At 43.5% G+C, this 2499-nt stretch overlaps 1 protein-coding gene across 1 annotated transcript; it reads right to left on the bottom strand.

The window, feature by feature from the left end:
* Positions 1-225: 225 nt before the first annotated feature.
* On the bottom strand, positions 226-927 carry LOC146172843 (uncharacterized). The gene is made up of 2 exons (XM_084584411.1): positions 753-927; positions 226-305 (listed from the first exon to the last, which is right to left on the bottom strand). The coding sequence occupies exons 1-2, from the start codon at positions 925-927 to the stop codon at positions 226-228; spliced, it is 255 nt and encodes an 84-aa protein (XP_084440537.1).
* Between the last annotated feature and the right edge of the window lie 1572 nt (positions 928-2499).

Genomic DNA, 2499 nt, shown 5'->3' with positions numbered 1-2499 from the left:
CGTAAAGACAAACCTTGGGAATTATCTTAGAAAGAAGCCCTCCCTATAAGCGTGTAACTGAGCACATTGGCCTTATGCGTTTCTTACTCAGTCGTATGTCGGCGCTATCGCATGATGAAATCACGCCTATCACATCAGTTGATCGATGACCAAAAACTATCGGGGTGAAAGACAACGGTATTTATAGGAAACAGCATCCTTACGTGCCGAGGGACGTTGGCTTGGTCAGCAGTACTCAATGAAGAGGGACGGCTTGCACGGCTTGTAGCAGCAGGTGTTGGCGAACTCACGGAGGGTCGCACCAGCTGCAAAGAAAAGACGACATCGCAGCACTGACATTAGAATCCTTTGTGGTGACCTGCTTGTTTATTAGTGTTCTGCCGGTTATGCGTGAATTTAGGTAGACTTGCGGACTAAGTATAGGGTCAGTGTAAGCAAGCATGTTTGAGGTTGTAAGCTTGTTTTACGAGCAGCTGTATAGTTTTTTGTCCTTGCATCCATTGTTATAGCGAACTATGCAGTGACCACAAAGATGTTACAAAGATAGACACGCCGCACTGGCTGTCTCGAACACACAGGTCCTTATTGTCTATGCTTTGGAGCAATGAAATGATGAGCATGTGTACTAAATATTTATACACTGCGCTACTTGGCGAAACGTTTGATGCGGAGAAGGGTGGAGGTGGTTGTATTCAGCGGTTTCAGGCAGACCACACACTCTCGGGTGAAGAAGCAGCAGAGGATATATTTACGGCTAAAGCTCCTCCTTTTGCGACGGCTGGCTAGAGTCATGGGTGTTTGGCAGACTTTGCTGATGACGTCCAGCAGCATTTGGCCCGAACATATCTCCACCGGCTTGTTGAGATCAATCTGTGCGGCCTGTGCGGCCACGATCAGGACGAGGACAGCTGCTACGGCTAGCCGCATCTGCAAGGGGGGGGGGGGGGGGGGGGGGATGTATGGAATCATTAGCAAGCACGCGTATAGTCGGTGGCTTACTCGTAAAGTGTCACTTGTACAGCAGTCGTTAAAATTAGCATGAAGATCTTTAGGTATCATGAGGCCTAGGTGTACTGTGCGGACTCCATTTTCATACATTTTTCCGTAAGTTCAGACCACGCCATGAACTGGCCTTTGTACACTTCACTGCTTGTTAATAAAACAGTCCCGCTTTCTGTGCGACCCATTTTGCCCACGCAGTTTTTCACTATGAATCAGTACCGACTCGCTCAAATCACAACCTTAATTAATATGACAAAATAAAGTTTTGTTCTCTAGTGCCGTTTTCCTGTTTATGCATGTGTAGTTTTGGTGCTTTATGCTCCCTTAGTTAGGGCACACCAACTAGTCCAGTCTTCCGCTCTACTTATAGAGCTGAAAGCAGCTGCTATGATTTGTGAAAATGAGAAAACCATATTCAACAATGATGGATTTTGGTTCCTTCTATAACTGCGTGTTGTTGCTGTTATATTATGTGTGCAGTAATATTCCATGTTGTATTGAATATTGAAAGTGTGATGCCGGTGAATTTTTACCGCTTTTATTTTCCATGGTACAGAACAGCAGAAAAGAACATAGCATTGTCCGCACTGAGATTTGCGCTTTGCTTGGGTGTGTAATTCTCCTATATATTACTTAAAAAAATATAAAGTTGGAAAAACACGAAAATATCGCAGTGTCACGCCAGATCAATCAGCCACTAATTAAGGCTTATATATTCATCATCGTCATCAACCTGACTACACACACTGCACTGTAAAGGTCTCTACCACACCTTTCCATTTAATCCATGCCTGTGCGAGATTCTTACATTTAATCAAAAATAAACCTAATGATGCTTTAATTAATAATAAATTTAAAGATGCTATTTTAGACAGGTTATGTTGATGTAAGTTCTTAGGTATTCACTTCGAGGAACATTTCAGCTGGATGCCTCATATGAACATATACACGTGAACGTTACTAAATCCGTTGGCATGCTGCTCAAAATTAGACACTTAATCCCTGTATGGTTCAAGCGACAGTTGTACTCCGGCCTTATCCAGCCTCACCATAACTACTACATACTAGTTTGGGGCTTTGGCACTAAGACCACTATTGACAGACCCGTTATTCTCCACAAATGAGCATGAGATGCATTAAAACGCTTGAGCGGTCGGGACACGCGGCCTCGGTATTTCAAAGGCACAATGTGTTTAAGGTTCACCAGTCATACTAGTTTAAACTTGCAAAGCACATTAGAAATCTAACTGTACGAGGTCCATCTAGCATATCTGTCTTGCGCTTGCCCAGCTCTACACGGTACAAGAGACACAGCTTCTACAAACTGCCCGCTGTGAGAACGAATGCCCTGAATCTGATGTACTTAATACCTAACTTTCTGAACTCCCGTTCATCCTTCCCAGATGTCATGCAGAAATTTAGGTCACCTAGGAACTTTAAAGAAGTTTCGGAATTAGTATTATGTCCTATTTAATGCCGTGAGTATTTTCTTTCTTA

Source organism: Amblyomma maculatum, chromosome 11 (genome assembly GCF_055883805.1).
Source record: "Amblyomma maculatum isolate TAMU_Amacu chromosome 11, ASM5588380v1, whole genome shotgun sequence".
NCBI classification, from domain to species: Eukaryota; Metazoa; Arthropoda; class Arachnida; order Ixodida; family Ixodidae; genus Amblyomma; species Amblyomma maculatum.
The sequence above is the reverse complement of the archived record's forward strand: the minus strand, read 5'-3'. Positions and strand labels throughout refer to the sequence as shown.

Bases quoted from the DNA above. Each gene is read 5' to 3' on its own strand.
- LOC146172843 (XM_084584411.1), bottom strand. From the start codon at position 927: ATGCGGCTAGCCGTAGCAGCTGTCCTCGTCCTGATCGTGGCCGCACAG. The intron at 306-752 runs GTAAATATATCC...TTTTCTTTGCAG, and splicing joins CAAAAGGAGGAGCTTTAGCC to CTGGTGCGACCCTCCGTGAG.